This window comes from Dipodomys ordii, unplaced genomic scaffold (genome assembly GCF_000151885.1).
Source record: "Dipodomys ordii isolate 6190 unplaced genomic scaffold, Dord_2.0 Scaffold102, whole genome shotgun sequence".
Lineage (NCBI taxonomy): Eukaryota > Metazoa > Chordata > Mammalia > Rodentia > Heteromyidae > Dipodomys > Dipodomys ordii.
This window is the reverse complement of record NW_012267318.1, coordinates 4,356,709-4,375,704: the sequence shown is the minus strand read 5'-3', so window position 1 is coordinate 4,375,704 and position 18,996 is coordinate 4,356,709. Positions and strand designations below refer to the sequence as shown.

Sequence of the window (18,996 nt, the reverse complement as noted above, 5' to 3'; positions counted from 1 at the left end):
AAATAGTATGATCTTTTAGATAGATTGGGTCAAAGCCAACAAAATCAACACTAGGAAATAGGTTCATACAAGATGGGAGGAAGGGCAAAGGGAAAAGGGAAGAGGAATGAAGGGGAGAAGGAGGAGCAAATGCAGTTAATTCATTGTATATACCACAAAACTAAGAAAAGTAGGAGGTGGGTTGAAGGGGAGTAAGAATGTTAAAGGTGTGACACTGACCAAAATGCATTGCATTCACAAACTGCCTTGTTACATGGCACCTCCTTTGTACAACTACTTAAAGATAGTTTTAACAATAAAAAGATGCATTGTACTAAAAAATTGACATGTTGAAAACCCTTGTTTAACTATTTAAAAATAATTTTAAAAAACTTTTAAAAAAAGTTATACTTAACCCAGAGAAGGATTCCAAAAGTATAAGTCTTATGAGCAAGCTGAAATATTTTTTTTGTCTGGGGGAGGGAGAGGATTAAGGGGAGGAGCAGGCAGGTAATTAGAGAGAGGAAATGTGTAGAAATACAGTCATTATATTCAATGTACATATGTGAAAATGGAACCACATACTTGAGGGTATGGATGGGCTGAGGCAGATGAGGGGAAAAGATGGAAGGGGTGACATTGATCAAGATGCATTCTACTCAAGACACTGACATGTTTAATGTAAACCCCTTGGTACAACTACTTTTAAAAAATAAGCAAATAAAAAAAACACATAAAAAAACCCAAGTTTACCAGAAGACAAGTGAAACAGTGACTATGAATATGGAGAAAATGAGACCAAAATCTAGTAATTCTATATCTAGCAAAGATATCAAAATTTAGGATTTAGAGTTGCCTTGTTGCCCATCTGAGGAAATGCCTAAGTATTCTAACCAAATGAAAGTCAATTAGAATGTAGAGTTTGTGATATTCAATGAAAAATAAGGTGGTGCAGAGAATGGTGATGGTAACATGTAAACAATCTATGTAGAGGATGTGCCTGGAGTTTCTACCATACCTCAGGTTTCTCTTTGCACACAATACAATCCCCAATAGAACAAAATTCTGAATTTCCTTTTCATTAAAAAGTGTGTCCATATGCAAGGGAAAGAATGTGAGACAAAAAGAAAAAAATCAAAATTAGCACTGGAGCTTGAACTGTGGACTTTGCACTCACCCTTGGCCTTCTTGCTCACAACTGGTACTCTATCACTTAAACGATACCCTTGACCAAGTGTTTTGTTTTGTTTTTACTGGACAGTTGGAGATAGTCTCATAGACTTTTCTGCTGGGCTAACTTGGAACCATAATCTCCATGTCTGAGTCTTCTGATAGCTAGGATTACAGGTGGAAATCACTGGCCCCTAGAAAATGTTATCTTCTTAGTATAGAAGGATGAGAAGAGTAGGGAACTAAAAGGCATTGGAAACAGAGACTATATAGTTTTCATATATTGATGGACTAATTCAAATTTTGTGATGGTCATGTGTGATAGATATAAAGATAATGTTTTAAAAACTAATAGTAGGGAAAAATTAAAATAACTGCCATATTATCAAGCATTATCAAACATATGTTGAAACATGTTCATCAGGATACAATACAGGTGCCTGCACACCAGGTTCACTGCAGCATTATTCACAATAGTCAGGTGCTGGAAAAGCACAGATGCCCTTCAGTTAATTAATGGATCAAGAGATATGGTATATGTATACAATGGAGTCATATTCAGGCATAAAGAATGGAACTATGCCATTTGTAAAAATGGATGGAACCAGGGATCATGTTAAATGAAGCAGCTTGAGAAGTCAAAGTTCACATTTTCTGTCTCATGTCAAATCTAGGCCTAAAAAATAATAGATGGATATACACACATGTACATACATATGTATAAAAACATGACTAATCCTGGGACTGTCTGGGGAGACAAGGATAAAGAGACAAGGGAAAAAGAATGAGGGATAAACAGTACCAAAATACATCACATCCATGTGTGAAGATGGCACCAGTTAACTCCCTAACAGCTACTGAAAAATAAGGAGGTAGGAGAACAGGAAGAAGAAAGTGTCCCCTGTTTGATCAGATTGCTTGAGTAACCCTTCCTTCTGGGGGAGGATTAATCTGATCAATGCACAATTTATGTATGCATGAAATGCCACTGTGAAACCCCTTTGTGCAATTGAGAAACACTACTTTTTGAAAGTAGTGATGAAAATGTGAACTGTGGTTAAGAGTAACAGCAATATTGGTTTATATGTCTTTTGACAATGGAAATGAAGGATGATAGCCTACAACTGAATGAAAGCCACACTGTCACTCTGTGTGTTACCTGTGCAATGGTTCTAAAACATAAAACTCTTCTAAAGGTAATGATTTACTTTGTAAAGTATGCTGCCTCAGGTGATAATCACTAGTGCTCTCTGAGTTTCATTATGTCCATTCAAACTAGGATTCAATGTGTTTTTTATCCCAAGTTGAATTCATTGCAAGTTGTTCATATTGTATTTGCTTAGAGCCCGGAATAAAATAAGCCCCTGCGTTCATCACTGGAACATTCAATAGTCCCAGTCTTGCTGGGCACCTGGACACTGAGCTACTCAGAAGGTTGAGACAGGAGGATTGTGATTTGAAACCAGTCAGGTTACAAAAATCCATGAGACTCCTGTGTTCAATTAACCACCAAAATACCAGAAGTAGAGCTGTGGCTCAATTGTTAGAGTGCCAATCTTATGCAAAAAATCCTAAAGGACAGGGACCAGGCCCTGAGTCTAAGCCCAAGTACTAAACAAAACAAAACAAAAAATTTCTTTCTTGCCAAAAAGAAAAAATAGTTTGTTGTAAACTCTTTTCTGGAATGTAATTTAAAAATTGTGCAAATGCATTCTATATTATTAGATGATTACATGGCATTAATGCTATATGATCATTTTACCCACCCAACCAATAAAGACCAGGGTTGGGACTTGGTTGCTAATAAGCTGAGGTAATGTCATGAACATCCCCCTCTCTCTAAATGTCATTTATTTGCTGAATATGTTTATTTCAATTACAAAGGCTAGCAAATAGTAATTATAACAGTGGCATAGAAAACATTAAAGCAAGTGTGCAAATCATCACAATCACTGTGGGGTGACTAAATCCTTTTGCTAAAAGATCAAAGTTATCATATTCATTTAAAACCCAAGCAAAACGCATGCACTGAATAAAAGTTACAAAAAAAGATTGAAGTTAAGCAGTGAGGCTGTGGGGGGGGGGGACAATAAGAATGTGCGGGGCAAATGCTAAAAGAAAAACCAAGTTGACAATGAGAGCATTAATGGGAAATAAAATGCAACTCAGAAAAAACACTAGCTAACTCAAAGAATAACATGTTATAGGGAAAATGTCAATCAACTCTGTATGAGAAATAAACCTTAAGATATATATGTATATATACATAAGATGTACATGTATACATGTATGTATATACATGTATATATAATATATGTGTATACATATGTACACATATGCATACATATATGTATATATACATGTGATATATATGTATATGTATCTTATATATATATATATATCTCACAAAGGAGAAATTAAAATCACATTTATGCTGGCCAACATTGGCTCATGTCTGCAATCCTAGCTACTCAGGAAGCTGAGGAAGGAGAGTCGTAGTTCAAAGTGAGTTTACGCACAAAAGTCTGTGAGACCCTAATCTCCAATTAACTAGCAAAAAAGCCAAAAGTAGAGATGTGACTCAAGTGGTAGAGTGTCAGCCAGCCTTGGGTGAGGAAGCCAAATGAGAACACAGGGTTCTGAGTTCAAGCTTCAGTGCCAGCACCAAATAAATTTATTGCAAGAGATTTTAACATTTTTCTTTCAAAATTAGACAGTTCAAATATATAATTACAGAAAGATATGAAGGATCTGAAAAGTACAATAAGCAGTTTTCCTCTAATATTCATGTGAATACACCAGTTGATGATATATTTAATATCATTAAAGGTAACTTTGATTCATTTTGCAATGTGAATTTTTTTAACTTCACTCAAAAAAACATAAATCAACAATGGAAACATTTTTCATATTCTAATCACTGGGAAAATAAGAATTCACTCATAGAAATCCCTGTTTAAAGAGGAAATGAAAATTGAAACCACAAGCTGAGTATACAAAAAGAAAAAAGATAAGACATTCTATCAAAACTCCTCACATACAGCTAAAGTTATATGGAGAGGACAATTTGTAGCCTTAAAGAATGTTATCTTGTATGAAAAACTAAAGCAAAATAAAATCTGAAGCAATTTGTGTCTTTTTTTCCTTATTGGGAACACGACTAGATAGGTTCTGGAGCGTCCATGGATGTGCTGATAATCTTCCTTTGGTTTCCATGATTTTTCTTACCAGGGTGACAGTGCGAATGAATAAAGCGTTCAAGAATTCGTCTATCTGAGAAGCATAAGGAGAAAAAAGCATGAATACTCCATGTTGAATATTAAATGCTAAATAGGGAAAAATCTATGGAGGAGGTGAACATCTAACAAGAGTATTTATTTTCACATTGGGTAAGAAGTCAAATGAATCCATGAATACTATGTCTGAGTATAATTCTTAAGATGAGTAACCTTAGTATTCAAGGGATCAGCAGGGAAAGAACATGGGTTGCTTTTAGCACCAAAGAAACCAAAGTTTCTGTTAAAAATATTTAACCTTCCAGGCACTGGTGGCTCATGCCTGAAATCCTAGTACTCAGGAGGCTGAGATCTGAGGATCGAGGTTCAAAGCCAGCCCAGGCAGGAAAGTCCATGAAACGCTTATCACCAATTAACCACCAGAAAACTGGAAGTGACGCTGTGGCTCAAGGGGTAGAGCGCTAGTTTTGAGCTGAAGAGCTGAGGTTCAGTGCGCAGGCCCAGAGTTCAAGACCCACAACAGACAATATATATATGTAAACTCTGCTCTTCCTCATTTGTCCATCTTTGAATAGAGGCCATTGTACTTACCTTCCACTATCTTAGAATCGATTAGGTATGAAGCACTGAGATTTGCCCAGCCTACTAAAGACATTTTAATACACCATAACCTCTTTATCCTTTATTCCTAGGTGATAGGCAGTTGCTATACCGTCAAGCTATGCCTCCACCCCTTTCTTGTACTGGTTATTTTGAGATAGGGCCTTGCTTTCTTCCTGGGCCCATTCCTGGACTGTTACACTCCTATTATACACTTCCTTCCATAGCTGGGATAGCAAACGCACAAAATAGTTCAATACTTGGTGGTGATGGTCGTCGTCGTGGGGCTTGAACTCTGGGCTTGGGCACTGTCCCTGCTCTCTTCTGCTCAAGGCGAGCGCTCTACCACTTCAGCCACAGAGTTACTTCCGGTTTCTGGTGATTAGTTGGAGATAAGAGTCTCACAGACTTTCCTGCCTGGGCTGGCTTAGAATTGCGATCCTCAGCTCTCAACCTCCTGAGTAGCTAGGATTACAGGCGTGAGCCACTAGTGTCTAGCTCAATATTATTTTTTTGCCTAAACCTATGATTTTCCCAGCCTCAGTCTCCCATAGCAGGTATGTATTATCATACATAGCTATTGGAGAGAGAGAGAGAGAGAGAGAGCAGTTATTTAATTTGTGTGTGGGTATCTCCCAGAACACGCACACACGCTCACGCGCACGCGCGCGCACACACACACACACACACACACACACACACACACACCCTGTTTTACTGGGGTTTGATCTCAGGTCTTGAGCTTGCTAGATGAGTGTTCTCTTACTTGATCCATGCCCCAGATTTTTTGTTTTTCAGTTAATCAGATAAAGTTTTGTGCTATTGTCTAGACTAGCCTGGAACCACAATCTCCTGCTCTTTGCTTCTAGACTAGCTGGGATTATGGTTGTGAATCTCATGCTTTGGGACTTCAATGATATTTCTTTCTTTTTTTGTGGCCCTGGAGCTTGAAATCAGCTTTATGCTTGCAGTTTGAGCCATGAGGCAGCCTTTGGGGTTCTAATTACTTTTGAGATAGGATCTCTTTTATATTTGCCCAGATTAGCCTACAATGCAATTCCCTATTTATGTTTCCTGAGTAGCTAGGATGACAGGAACACACTACTGCACTGGTTGGATGGCTCTTATAACAGTTTCATCCAGGCTGGCCTTGAACCATACTACTACTGATCTCTACCCCTCAAGTGGGTAGGATTATGGTTGTGAGCTAAAAGCACCCAGCCAACCCCAGTATGTTTTTTTTAATGTTTTTTATTGTAAAAATACTGCAGCAAGGTGTTACGGTTACATGAGTAAGTTAATGATTACGTTCCTATTGAGCATTGTTATCTTTCCTTTGTTTTTCCCCTACACATCCCTTCCTTCCCCAGCTCCCCAACCCCTCCCCTTCCCCCAGCAAGTTGTAAAGTTCGGTTTCAACATAGTGTCATGTACATCTCATTGTTACAATGGTCAACCTGTATCCTTATTGCAGCATTTTGCTATTTCCCTTCCCCTTCCCAAATTAGAAAAATGTATAAACAACATGTAGGTCACCGACATCAAATACAGTGAAAACAGGCAACCCAGTATTTTTTAGACTGAGGTGTAATTGGGAAAAAAAAATAAAGTGCTCCGATATTACATGTAGAGTTTGATCAATTAACACTTGGTACATATAGCAGCCACACCCATGCAAAGCAATCATTGTCATTAGCTCGGAAGACCCTTCTGGGTACCCTCTAGTTAGTGCTTTTTACCCCCCCCCCAAGACAGCTACTCCACAGCTAAGCTTTACCCCTCCCAGACCTTTAGAGAAATGAAATCTTACAGAAGCCATTCTCTGTTTTGCACAAGGCTGATGTTCTACTACTGAGCCACAACTCCACTTCTGGCTTTTTGCTAGTTAATTAGAAAAAAGAGTCTCACAGACTTTTCTTCCCAGGCTAGCTTAAAACTGGGATCCTCACATCTCAGTCTCCTGAGTAGTTTAGGAGGAGTCACCAGCTCCTGACAGATGTTATAGCTATTTGTGTCTACCATCTCCCATAATGTTTTAAAAAGTCATTCATTTTGCTTCATAGATCAATAAATTATTTCTTTTATTGCCATGATTTTAGTATATCACAGTTTATTTATCTGTTTTCCTGTGGTTGGAGACTTGCCTATATCCTAGTTTGGGGATGTTCAAAATAAAATGGTTATAAACCTTCTTGTACAGTCCTTTTTGTGGATATATGCTTTCTTTTCTCAGAGAAACATGCAGAAGTAGAATTTCCAAGTCTTGGAGGCAGAGCAGATAAATGAGATTATAGGGAAATTAAATATTTTTTAACAAATATTAAAAAGGACAGACCCAGAAACCAGGAGATAAACTGAGGAAGGCAGTTAAGCTTCTTTCACACTACACCTACTTCTAGATGCTAAATTAGAAACAATAGGAAACCTAAGAGTGACTATTTAAATCTGCCTTCTCCTTTGAAATGAAGGCTAAGGATCCAGTTCTGAGTCTGGCATAGGCAGACTTGAGCCAACTAACTGGCATAAAACTGGAAGTGGAGACATGATTCAAATGGTAGAATACTGCCTTAATCAAAAAGGATAAGCAGAGTTGGACAAGGCCCTGAGTTCTAGTCAGAGGAACAGGAGGAGAGGAAGAAAAGAAGGAGGAGGAGGAGGAGGAAGAGGAAAGAAAGAAAGAAAAAGAAAGAAAGAAAGGAAGGAAGGAAGGAAGGAAGGAAGGAAGGAAGAAAGAAAGAAAGAAAGAAAGAAAGAAAGAAAGAAAGAAAGAAAGAAAGAAAAAGACAAGCCATTATTTTGAGTATTTAACTCCCATTTCCTATGTGGGAAACAAGAAATGTTTCTCTCTTATATTGTTTCTCCTCACTTTAACTCTGCTACACTAAATTAAATCCTTGCTAAAATTTTCACCCTGTGAGAGTCTCCCTTCTTTGAGACACCTTGAAACTCTTTTCACATGTGGATCTCAAGAACCTGTGATTTTGTGTGAAAACTCGGAAGCTGAGGGAAGCTTCTCATCCATCCTCTGGTAACAACAAGCCTTCAGAGCAGACAAATCTCACAGAAAACCAGATTTCAGATAAATTTATCATTTGAGTGGGAAGAAAGTGGGTAGATGACACAAAGGATAACAGATGCTCAGAAAGTATGCTTTTGGATGGTCTGAATCAGACTCAGTTTAAAACAATGTTGAAAATAGATGGGCCACTGAAGACATCTGGTCAACCTTTGCATGGATTAAGAGGCCCAATTCAGGGTGAACAGCCTTTTCTGTTTCATTCAAAAATATTTCTTTTTGCATTTTGGAGCATGTGAATATATATAATGATATATTTGAGGATGAGATCCAAGCCTCATTTATGTTTCTTATACACTTTGTACATATAACCTGGAGGCAATTTTTTGGCACCTGGGTTTTAACCCAGCAATAAGGTTGGGTGTGGAATTTTTCCTCTTATAGGATCATATTGGTGCTTTAAGATTTGGGGGACTAAGCATGCTCAGCTTGCACAAAATAATGCTAACAAGAGAGTCACTGGGAATGGAAGTTTCACCTTCAGCTGCTATCTGCTCATTCCTGCCTCTCCAGTTTCTCTCTCTCTCCCTTCCCTCTTCCTCCACTTCTCTCCCTTTCTCTCTCAGTCTATCATTCTCTCCCTCCTTCCTTCTGCTTTCTTGCTCCTTCCTCTCTCCCTCTACATCCCTTCTGTGTGTGTGTGTGTGTGTGTTTGTAAGTCTCTCCTTCCCTCTCTCCCTCTTTTCTTTCTATCTGTGTCTGTCTCCTTTGTCTCCCTCAGCCCCATGCTCTGGGATCCTATACCACCATGGCCTACTACTTGCGTAGGATAATACAGTCATATAATTTCAGCTGAGCCGATAATGGTTCAACCTAAGACATCTGCCAGAGTTTTGTTCTCTGCCCACCAGCTCAGCCCCATGGTGAAAGCACTGCTGAGATGCTCATAGCTAAAACGCATTCATGTCATCGCTGATGCTGGAAATGACAAGAGGCTTGGGGTGGAAGTACTCCATGTGAACCTCCCACTTGCTTGTCAACCTCTCACACAATCGGCTTTGGTGAATGAGCTGTTCTGAAGCAGAGCTGCCAAAGCAGTTGGAAGCCACAGGAAGCAGCTCCTGTATCAGCCCAAGGCAGCACAGAAAAGCAAAAGCTTTAGGCCTCTGCCTATGGGTACCTGCCACCAATGCTACCCTTACAGAGCCAGAAAAGCAGGAGAGTCAAGGAAAAACAAAACCCTAACTGGTCCTAAGGTGATCCTGCTAGCAACCAGTCATTTCTCACCCATCTAAGAAGGAAAACCTGGCAGGGTGGATAGATTGTGTTCACCTGAAAGATCAGCTTGCCCTGGTCTCTTGAAGAATGTGGATGCCAAGTTGAACAGAAGCCACAAGGGTCACTCTAAGGAAACCCTGGTGTGAGAAACCCACTCACCTGTCCAAACTTAAAGGATGGACTCAGAGACAAGAAGTACAACAGAAGTGGTGGTCTTTCAAGACCACATGTCAGGTGGACAGATACACTTTAGTCTATTACAACAAGCAACTTATCCCTAGTGTGCAAGGTCCCTCCCCCAATTTCTCATTGGCTAACTATTATGGGGTTTACATTCTCTCCTGGAAGTTGCACTACTTTCTTAGGTAATTCATCTGTCTCCAACCACACAATCCTCCCTTCCCAACCTCTCACACACTCACACACTCATCTGTGGCAGGAAGGCTTTTCTGGGTATGTGCTTTCTGGTATATGCACATAGTTCCTACCCATTTTCTCATTTTATTGAGGTACATTCTTCCTCTTGTTAATCAGCCCCTTCCAACCAGTCTTGTTCGTCTATGGACTTCCAGTGAATAAACTCTGTCATGTCTGTAAGCTTATCCAAGCAAACGACTAGTAATTTTCCACTCAGGGGTCAAATATCTTATTTTGAAAATGAACCACTTCTGACTTTCACCTTAGAGGTTTGCACTTGACACATGGAGAGAAGAATGTGCTGGCAATCACCATGGTTCCCCATAGGCAGAAATGGGGACTATGTACAGTGTGGCCAGTCCCTAGGCAGATGGCAGTCTGTGCTTAGGGAAGTCAGAAATGATTTGTGGGTCCAACACATGTGGTTGCTAGAGACAGAAGGAAGATTTTGCAAAATGCAGAGGATGGTTTTGCTTATCTGCACCAAAGCTTGGAAAGGGCAGAAAGACAGCCTGGGCTTTCTGTTGACCTTCCACTCTGTCTTTTGGGAGAATGAGACAAGCAGACCTCCAGAAGACTTAGTTTCTTTCAGAAGTGAAGAACTGGCCCAGAGACATCTGTTGAGAGGGATGAGGCTCCCAATAGGAAATAAATACTTCTGCCTCTGAATGAAGCCAAACACCTGCTTCCTGGACTTCCCTGAAGCCCAACATATTCAAATACTTCTAAGGATGGAAAGCAGATCCTTAAACACACACACACACACACACACACACACACTCCCTTCTAGTCTTATCTACACTAAGGCTTTAGCTTTGCTTCTAGCTGGAGATCCTAGGATAAAAAGGATTTCCATGAATACTTCAGAGGAACCAGATCTCTCTCACTGGCAAAGGGACAGACACAGAGCAGTAACTGGGGACTGGAGAAGGTCAGGTGGGAGATAATGTCAGCTGGAGAGCTGCTGAAAGTGGGAGGAAGTCCAATACTAAAGCCTGTTCATGGGCACAAAGGAGTTGTGGATCCCACATTGACCTGAGCATAAAGTAGACTGCCAGAGATATGTTGGATCCAGAAAAACAATTAGAATCTTCCAGGAAATGGACTCATTACCTTGCTCAGGTAACTGTAACCCCTCTGTACAGTATCTTTACAATAATATATATATGTATATATATATATATTATAATCTTCACAAATTTGTTTCTATTTCCTATTTTAAGGTTACAGGACTTCTAATGTACATACTTTATACACTCACTGGGTGTGTACTCAAACGAGGGGACGTGGGATCTCCCCACCATCCTTACTCCAAAGTGGCCGGCAGCTAGAAGAAGTTTTCTTCCTCTCCTCAACATCCTTTGCTCCCTTGGTTGACATTTTATGCACTCTTCGTTAGACTGATCCCTGAGCTGCTCCCAAATCCATCCCTGGCACTCAACTCCAAAATGGGATAAGTCTTTGCTGTGTAAATAAATCAGCGCCATTCTGAGAACGGCATCTGCTCTCTTTTTGGATGTGGACTACAGAGATTCTCATGGACTTTAAATCTTGTTCCAAAGAAGTGCCACCAAACAGGAAACAAAGTCAACAGAATTCAAAACAAAACACCTGAGCTAGTCCAAACAGCCACTGGAGAAACCAGTTAGCTGTAAGCAAAAGAGAAGTCATCCTAGAACAAGTAAGCTGCAGGTAAAATGATATCAGAAACGCTCTATGTCTCCTTTTTAATAAGTGGGAATAAAATCTCCAGGGCTTCTTTAAAGAAATTTGTTTCTCAACGGATTGAGGTTTGCACAAGATTGTGGAATTTTCTTTTAAGAAAATGTTTCTCTTTTGTGTGTAGACATTCATCTCCAGTTAAAATGTTAGCTTTGAGAACCATTATTCCTTTCATAAAGCAATGTTTTATGATAAAGCATGGAATGGCAATTCAAGACCCCGTCTTACCTTTTTTGGAAACACTTTGCAGGTACTCACTGACTTGAGAGGGAGAAAAGGAGTTTAACATCATCAAGAAGTCCAGGTAGGCTTTCCCATAGTCACGCTGGTAGGATGTCTGCTTCTTTATGCGTTGTTCATTATTAAGGTAGCTGTGCAGCATGGTAGGGACTGGAAGACACAGAGAGAGTCAAATGATTGAGGAAAAAAAGAAAAGCTGTCCTTCTTGCTTGAACACAACCCATTCATCCCCAAGCGTGGTTTGGAGTTGACTCTGAATTTGCAATAATGAGGTGCTACCTTTACCATCCCTGTAATAGTGACAGGTGCTATGGTGGGCTTCTGGGAGCTGCTGACTATCTCTATTGGGGCTGCAGGGTTGGAATGCACTGATCAGAGGTTGAATATGATCATCTGGCCTCAGGAAAGAAATCCTCCCTAAGTCTACACTTACACAGGTCAATGTGTTAAAATGGTAACATTCATTCATCACCTCTCAATAAACAACAGCCATTGGGGAAGCTTCTTTTTCCTGTAGAATATATGTACCTTCTTGCTTTGGTACACTAAAAGACCTTCCAGTGAGCTCAAGAATCTCGGGAGGAACAGTTTGGAAGAACAAAGACAGCCAGCACTTCATGCAGATGCCTGAAGGTTGCAGGTGCATGTAAGCCCCAAGTCACTTCTTTGATTATGAATGGTGTTCATTTAATGTGGATTCTGATATTCATGGCACTATCATAAGAACAATGAAGACAGACAAAAATGTAATTCCTACAACTTGCCTAATATCTTTGTGAACCTAGAGAACACCTTAAATATGGTCTCCAGTTTCAGATGTCTTATGATGGCTACTTTTGCTGTTTTTGGTTTATCTGTTTGGTTTGTTGGGTTTTGTGCCAGTCTTGGGGCTTGGACTCAGGGCCTTGAGCATTTTTGCTCAAAGCTAGTGATCTACCACTTGAGTTACAGCTCCGCTTCTGGATTTTTGGTGGGTAATTGGAGAGAAGAGTCCCACAGACTTTCCTGCCTGGCTTCAAACCTGGATCCTCAGATCTCAGTCTCCTGAGTAGCTAGGATTACAGGCATGAGCCACCATTGCCCAGCTGTGTGAGGCTAATCTTGACTGTCAATTTGAATGGATTGAAAAGCATCTAGGAAATTAATAAAGCCACATCACTGGATGGGTTTGTCGGGGGCATTTCCAGAGAGGATTGAGTAAAGGGATGGGATAGCCCACACTGAATGTAGGTATATGGGTGGCTTGTTCCATCCAGGACTCCAGTCTATGGAAAGAGAAAAGAGAAAGAGCCCCCAGCACAGGTATTCTCTCTCTCTCTCCCTCTCTCTCTCTCTCTCTGTGTCTCTCTCCCTGTCTCTGTCTCTGTCTCTCTCTCTGCCATATCCTCTCTACTTTGATGGATTGAAATTTCTGAAACCTTGAGCCAAAATAAATCCTTCCTCATTTACCTTTAAGTTATTTTCTTTATGGGCACTTGTCACAATGACAAAAATAAACAAACATACAAACAAACAATGGCCCTCTTTAAAAGGGCCAAATGGAAGAACCAGACTACAGAGGAGCTTTGTTGTTTTATCCTGAAAAAAAGTAGTGTCTAGCATGGTTTTACTTTAAAAAAGAGAATACTTAAAAGGCATTAGCGTGGCTGGGAAGGTGGCTCAGTTGTAGAGCGCTTGCCTTGCATGCATGAGGCCTGGGATTCAATTCCTCAGCACCACATAAGCAAAAAGAAAAAAGCCAGAAGTGGCACTGTGGCTCAAGTGGTAGAGTGCTAGCCTTGAGCTGAAGAGCTGAGGGACAGCACCCAGGCCCAGAGTTCAGGCCCCACCACCTGACCCCCCCCCAAAAAAAAAGGTATTAGATAGTCACCACAGAATAGCCAGACACTGATAACTCAGGCTTATAATCCTAACTACTCAAGAGGCTGACTTGTGAGGATCACAGCTCAAGGCCAGCCCAGACTGACAAATCTGTGGGACTCTTCTCTCCAATTGACAAGCAAAAAGCTAGAAGTAGCAATATGGCTCAAGTGGTAGATTATTAACCTTGAATTAAAAAGCCAAGCAGGAAAAAAAGGCCCTGAATTTGAGTCCCAATATTGGCACACCTGCGTGCATGCACACACACACATGCACGCATGCGTAAAGACACACACACACACACACACACACACACACACACACAAACACACACACGGCTATATGGAGAATCTTGGAGCAAAGAGACACTAAAATTGACTCATTAATAGGAAACTGCCCTGTTTCATAAACAACAACAAACACTATGTGCATTTTTTTCCCAAGGACCCAAGACTCAGAGGAGTGAATGGAAAATAAAAACTAGAGGGTCTCAGTCAAAAGTCAGAAAGTTGCCAACAGTTACAGTGCAAACCCAGTAACAGACTGGAAATTGCTCAGTCTCTACATACCTGCCCACAAGACACACCATTTCAGTTCCTTTGCTATAAGCCATTGGGAGAGACAGATATGAGCTGTGTCCTGATCCCCTTCTAGGTTGACTACAAAAAAAACTTCCTTTTTGAAAGTTGGAGCCACACTATTGGCTTCTGGGTATATGGGGTGACATGTCCTGGCCCATATTAACAGGACTTATGATGTTGTTTTAATAACTGGAAGTGTGCTTACCTAGACCCTGAGAAGCAATGCGCAGGCGCGAGTAACATCCATACTGGAAACTAAAATCCTGCAGCTCTGGAATTTTAGCTGGAGTTTGGTAACTCCTTCGAAACTCAGTATCTAGAGGTCGGGGAAGGTGCTTTTTCCAATCCAGAATCACTGGGCGACTTTCCTTCATGCTCTGAGCTGGGGTGGAGGGAGAAAGGAAAGGCAATGATTTCTTCTGGTCAGCTATTCTTGAGTAGCTTTTCATTTCATTTTGCTTCTGGTAGTTAACTTCCAATTTATCACTGTAAGCCCTTCTTCTTATGTTTAGAGTCCCAGTATAGCTTTAGGAAGGTCATCTAGAAACAATCTACCTTCTAATGCATTGAAAGTATAAGCTCAGATGATCATAAGTGGTTTCTTTTTTCTTTCTTTCTTTCTTTTTTGTTTGTTTGTTGTGTCAGTCATGGTGCCTGAACTCTGAGCCTGGGCCCTGTCCCTCAAGCTCTTCAGCTCAAGGCTAGTGCTCTACCACTTGAGCCACAGTGACACTTCCAGCTTTTTCTGCTTATGTAGTGCTGAAGAATCGAACCCAGGGCCTCATGAATGAAAAGCAAGTGCTCTACCACTGAGCCACCTTCCCAGACCTGGTTTCTTTTTTCTTTTGTTGGCACCTAGACTTGAACTCAGGGCTTCCCAGCTGCTTGCTTGCTGAGCTTACTTGCTCATCTGGTGCTCTACCACTTGAGCCACATCTCCTGCCTTGTTTTGTGTATGTTTTTTTGGAGATGGAGTCTCATAGACTTTTCTGCCTGGGCTGGCTTCAAACCTCAATCCTCTGAATCTCAGCCTTCCAAGTAGCTAGGATTACAGGTGCGAGCCACTAGCACCCAGCTGCTTATCAGTAATTTCTAGTGAATATTAGAATTTCTGCTCAGCGGGCACAGAAAGCATCCGTAGCTCTGTTAGGTTTGCCTCATTATTGCACTGGGGTTATGGTGTGTGTGTGTGTGTGTGTGAGAGAGAGAGAGAGAGAGAGAGAGATTGGATTGGCTAAGTTCACCTTCTAAAGCACAGGGGGCCCACTTAAATTTGAACTTCGGATAAAAACTAAATACTTTTTCAGCTTAAGTACTCTTATCTCCTTTAAATAGTTTTACTCAAATTCAACTGGAGAGGCTATTTTATTTGCTTAACCTGGCAGCCCTAGAGAGGTATATATCATTTCATTATGTAGAAAAGAACTATTCAAAGCCTATCCCTTACTGCTGGAAGGTTATATGACTATTTCCTTGAAATAGCTCTATAAGAGGTAGGCATGGTGCCACACACCTGTAATCCCAGCTACTAAAGAGGCATAGGTAAGAAGATTGAATTTTGAGACCAGTTTAGTCAAAAGCAGGAGATTCTGTCTCAAAATCTAAAAATCAAAAAGACTAGAGTGTGGCTCATGTGATAGAATATTTGCTTAGTGAGTGCAAGGCCCTGAACTCAATTCTAATACTGCCATATAAGTGTGTAAGTACATATATGTATTTGATGATAAATAACAAATATAAATGTGTCATCATTAAATACTGATTAAACTCCAGTCTACAAATACTACCAGATTACAGAGGAGAAGGTCATAAGTAATCTCACTTAAAATGCACATGTCCCTAATTCTTGCCACAAAGCCTCAATTTGGAGGCATATTACACAACAGCATCTTTATTCAGAAGGATAAAGAGGTTAAGAAATGGGTTTCAGGAGCAACATCTAAGCAGTGCAAATTGCTATTGACAATTTTTTTATTTTTATGTTTTTTTTTTTGGTCGTGGGGCTTGAACTCTTGGCTTGGGCGCTATCCCTCAGCTCTTCAGTTCAAGGCAAGTGCTCTACCGCCTGAGCCACAGCGCCACTTCCTTGACACTTAATTTATCTTCCAAATTAGGTGGTCTTGTGAAGATAATTTCTAATACACATTCTATACCAAATGTGTTGTAATGGGATTTGTTGGTTTGCATTGTATATGAAAAGATGCGTAACTCCCTATCCTAGTACCAGAGAGCAGTTTGATATTTTCTTTTTTCAATAAATAAATAAAGTCAGGTGCTGTCTTTACAGGCATGTAATTCTAGGTACTCAGAGGCAGGGATCTAAAGAATTGTGGTCAAAGCCTGAGCAGCAAAGTCCAAAATGTTCTATCTCTAAATAACCAGCAAAAAAAGACACAGTGTCAAAATGTTAACCAAGCAAGCCAAATGAGTACAGATCCTTAAGATCGAGCCCTGGTTTTTTTTTAAAAAAAAAAAAACAAACCACCACAACACCAATAAATCTTTGTAAATCAGCAGAGAAGAATTTCACATAATACCTCTTATTTTGGGAGACCAGAGAGAAGATTCACATGCAAATGAAGATACTTAAGAAAAACATACACTTCTGTTGGGAGTAACTCCCTACCTAGAACTCCCTAGTAACTCCTTATTTTGGCTTTCTGATAGCTTTAAGGAGGCAAGAAATTTTCTGATGAAATGCTTGACTCATCTCTCTCTGCCCTGGAACAACCATTCAACAGCAAATGTTCCATTCCCTAAATGTCATCTGTGATGTTTGCCAAGATTATAAGTCATTGAGTCAATGTTCTGCCTCAAAACAGCCCCCAACTACTGTGATTAGAGAAGTATCTAGGGAGCTGGGCACCCTGTAGCTCATGCCTGTAATCCTTGCTACTCTGGAGGCTGTGAGCTGAGAATTGAAGTTTAAAGCCATTCCAGACAGAAAACTCCATGAGACTCTTCAGTTAACTACCAAAAAGCCAGAACTGGAGCTGTGGCTTAAGTGGTAGAGCACCAGACTTGAGCCTAAGGGACAGTGTACAGGTCCTGAGTTCAAGTCCCATATGACACCAAAAAAGGGGGGAGGAAAAGAGAGGAGGGGGGGGAGCAGAGGAGAAGAGAAGAGAGGGCTGAGGAGAGGATAGCAAAGGGCTATCTACAGGACACACAGATATGAAATGTGCTGTCTTGCATGAGAAGTGTGGTTTTCATGTGGAATTAAGAGGTTAGGAAGAAGTTCTGAACTATACCTGTTTCATCTCATCCCAGAGGTTGAGGTTATCTAGAAACAGGGAAGGTGCTCAAATTGTGAACAAACTTCCCAGGTGTTTAGCAATCATGGGGTTAGTGTTTTAAATCAAGAGCTACCAGAGCCCTGAGCGAATGGGAGGGTGGTGTGTTAGAGGAAAATAAGGAAGACATAGATTGAAAGGCAAACAGTGAAGGACTTTGACAATGGGCCAACAATGAAGCAAAATAAATAAATAAATAAATGTCCAGCGTATCCATGCAGTGTGTCCCAGAAGGGATCAGGACAGGAAAGATCATGAATTTCTTCCCATGTGGACCACTGTGCACATGTGCCTAGAAGTGAGCTTATTGGAGATGAAGACCCAGCAAAGGCAAAAAAGCAGGACCTAGTTTCTTTTAGACAAAGATGAAGTCTTGTTCTTTATTGATCCTCTATACTTAGAGCTCATTAAATATTTACTAAGTTTATAAATGAGCAACAGAAAACTTCAGATACAGAATTGCTATCGATCAGCAATTAGTATCTGAGTCACACTCTGGTGAGGGCCTACGGGATATATGCTTAATGTAATACTTAATGTAATGCCTAGTAAACTGTGTAATGTTCCTCCATGGTATGGGATTAGTTTTCCTAAACAATGTTATCTGTTGCCTATGTAAAATTTCACATTACCAAACTCCTTCCAGGCATTTCAAAAAAGAGAGGTTTCCTCATACAAAAGGACCAAGAGCGAAAAAAGAGCCTGGCTGGCAATTGTGGCAAAGGCCTCCTTCCATAGAGGTTCAGCATTTCTGACCATGGCCTTGAGCATTTCTGTGTGCAGGCCCAGGGCATTAAATCACCATGGCCTTGAGCAGTCACATATGCAGGCCTTTGGGCATAATGTCATCATGGCCCAATGCCTCTGGAAGACTTGCATGTCTGATTGGACTGATTGAACCTCAGAAGTGTGCACTGGAATGGTAATCCAATCAGAAGGCCTAAAAGATGCACAGGGAGCTCATACAGACTGCATGGAGTCTCTGATTGGGTCTGGGGACTGACATGGCCTGTAGTCTGTCCAATGATCTCGAGAGTCACATAACTCTCTCCTAGAAACACCTTATCTACCCCTGCACAATGCACCCAGGTGGTGCCCTCCCCTGGGACCTCTTCTGTCTAACAGAAGCTCTCCTTATCTTTTTTTTGGGGGGGGGGTTCAGTCGTGGAGCCTGAACTCTGGGCCTGGGCGCTGTCCCTCAGCTCTTCAGCTCAAGGCTAGCGCTCTACCACTTGAGCCACAGCACCACTTCTGGCTTATTTTTCTTTTTGCTTATGTGGTACTGGGGAATCGAACCCAGGGCCTCATGCATGCAAGGCAAGTGCTCTACCACTAAGCCACCTTCCCAGTCCCTCTCCTTATCATTTTCTTCAGCATATCTTTGCCATCTTCTCTGTGTCTGTCCATGGACTCTTTCTTCACAGCCAGAGACACAAAGGACCTCATCCAGGTGTTGCTGTTTTATGGTATCACAAGCAACACTCAACCCCCAGCCCCCATCCTGCAGCTGAAGTATAGCAGATAAAATAACCATGATCCAGAACTCAGCTGAACTCAGTGGTTCCAGACACGGACCACAGCCAGGGAGTCATTCTACTTCTACT

At 40.9% G+C, this 18,996-nt stretch overlaps 1 protein-coding gene across 1 annotated transcript in view; it reads right to left on the bottom strand.

Moving 5' to 3' along the window:
* Positions 1-4,309: 4,309 nt before the first annotated feature.
* The window catches only part of Tex26 (testis expressed 26), a 37,118-nt gene continuing 22,431 nt past the window's right edge, over positions 4,310-18,996 (bottom strand). Inside the window, exons 6-8 of the mRNA XM_013027265.1 lie at positions 14,305-14,481; positions 11,647-11,808; positions 4,310-4,422 (exon numbers count right to left, since the gene is read on the bottom strand). Coding sequence (XP_012882719.1) covers positions 4,310-4,422; positions 11,647-11,808; positions 14,305-14,481 — 452 coding nt within the window. The remainder of the gene's footprint in view (positions 4,423-11,646; positions 11,809-14,304; positions 14,482-18,996) is intronic.